Genomic DNA, 841 nt, shown 5'->3' with positions numbered 1-841 from the left:
CTGGTCACCCTTGGCGGGGCCAAATGTAAGGAGAAGGCCACAGGTCTCCTTGCACAGACTCCGTGTCTCCAGTCAGCACTGAGCCTTGGGACACTTGCGCTGGGAAGGCAGGCTGCTTCTTACTCTCCTCTTCTTTGCTCCGGCCTCTCTGTCCCAACAGGTGCCCCTCCACACTCAAGACATGTCCTGCTACAACCAGTGCGTGCCACGCCTGCCCTGCCAGCCCTGCGGCCCCACCCCTCTGGGCAGCAGCTGCAACGAGCCCTGCGTCAGGCAGTGCCAGGACTCCAACGTCGTCATCCAGCCCTCTCCCGTGGTGGTGACTCTGCCCGGACCCATCCTCAGCTCCTTCCCGCAGAGCACCGCCGTCGGATCCTCCACCTCCGCTGCCGTTGGCAGCATCCTCAGCTCTGAGGGTGTGCCCATCTCCTCTGGAGGCTTTGGCCTCTCCGGCTTCGGCAGCCGCATCTGTGGCAGGAGGTGCTTCCCCTGCTAAAGCTGCTGGTGATGGTCCTGGAGGATTAGCTCTTGGGACGCAGAATTTGATAGCGGCCCTCGGAGAGAGAGCACGGAGAACTTCCTTTCATAGGGACCAAGCAACACCTCTTGCAAAAAGCCGGGGCAAGCGTGAACTCTCAGAATGCGCTGCCCGCGTCTGCTTTTCCCCTCTTCCACTCCCTCCTTTTCCTCCTGACTTCTTATTTGTCACCTCTGCTCCTCTGGTCTGTCAAACCCAGAAGACCAGCCGAGGGAGGAGCTGATGGCACTTCTCCCTCTGTGGAAGAATGGCAGATGGACACCTGGCGGGGTATCCACCATGCCCATTAGTGCAGACTCTGTC

General features: G+C 60.4%; 1 protein-coding gene across 1 annotated transcript; it reads left to right on the top strand.

Annotated features, from left to right (window-relative positions):
- The first annotated feature begins 181 nt into the window (after positions 1–181).
- On the top strand, positions 182–612 carry LOC109364338 (feather keratin 1-like). Its single transcript, XM_019610985.1, has one exon. It carries the CDS (start codon positions 182–184, stop codon positions 494–496), a length of 315 nt encoding a protein of 104 aa, XP_019466530.1. The 3' UTR covers positions 497–612.
- The last annotated feature ends 229 nt before the right edge of the window (positions 613–841 follow it).

This window comes from Meleagris gallopavo, unplaced genomic scaffold (assembly GCF_000146605.3).
Source record: "Meleagris gallopavo isolate NT-WF06-2002-E0010 breed Aviagen turkey brand Nicholas breeding stock unplaced genomic scaffold, Turkey_5.1 ChrUn_random_7180001847610, whole genome shotgun sequence".
NCBI lineage: Eukaryota > Metazoa > Chordata > Aves > Galliformes > Phasianidae > Meleagris > Meleagris gallopavo.
This window is presented reverse-complemented; position numbering and strand designations above follow the sequence as displayed.

What these genes read in the sequence shown, in the direction of transcription:
- LOC109364338 (XM_019610985.1), top strand. Translation starts at nt 182, where the DNA reads ATGTCCTGCTACAACCAGTGCGTGCCACGCCTGCCCTGCCAGCCCTGC.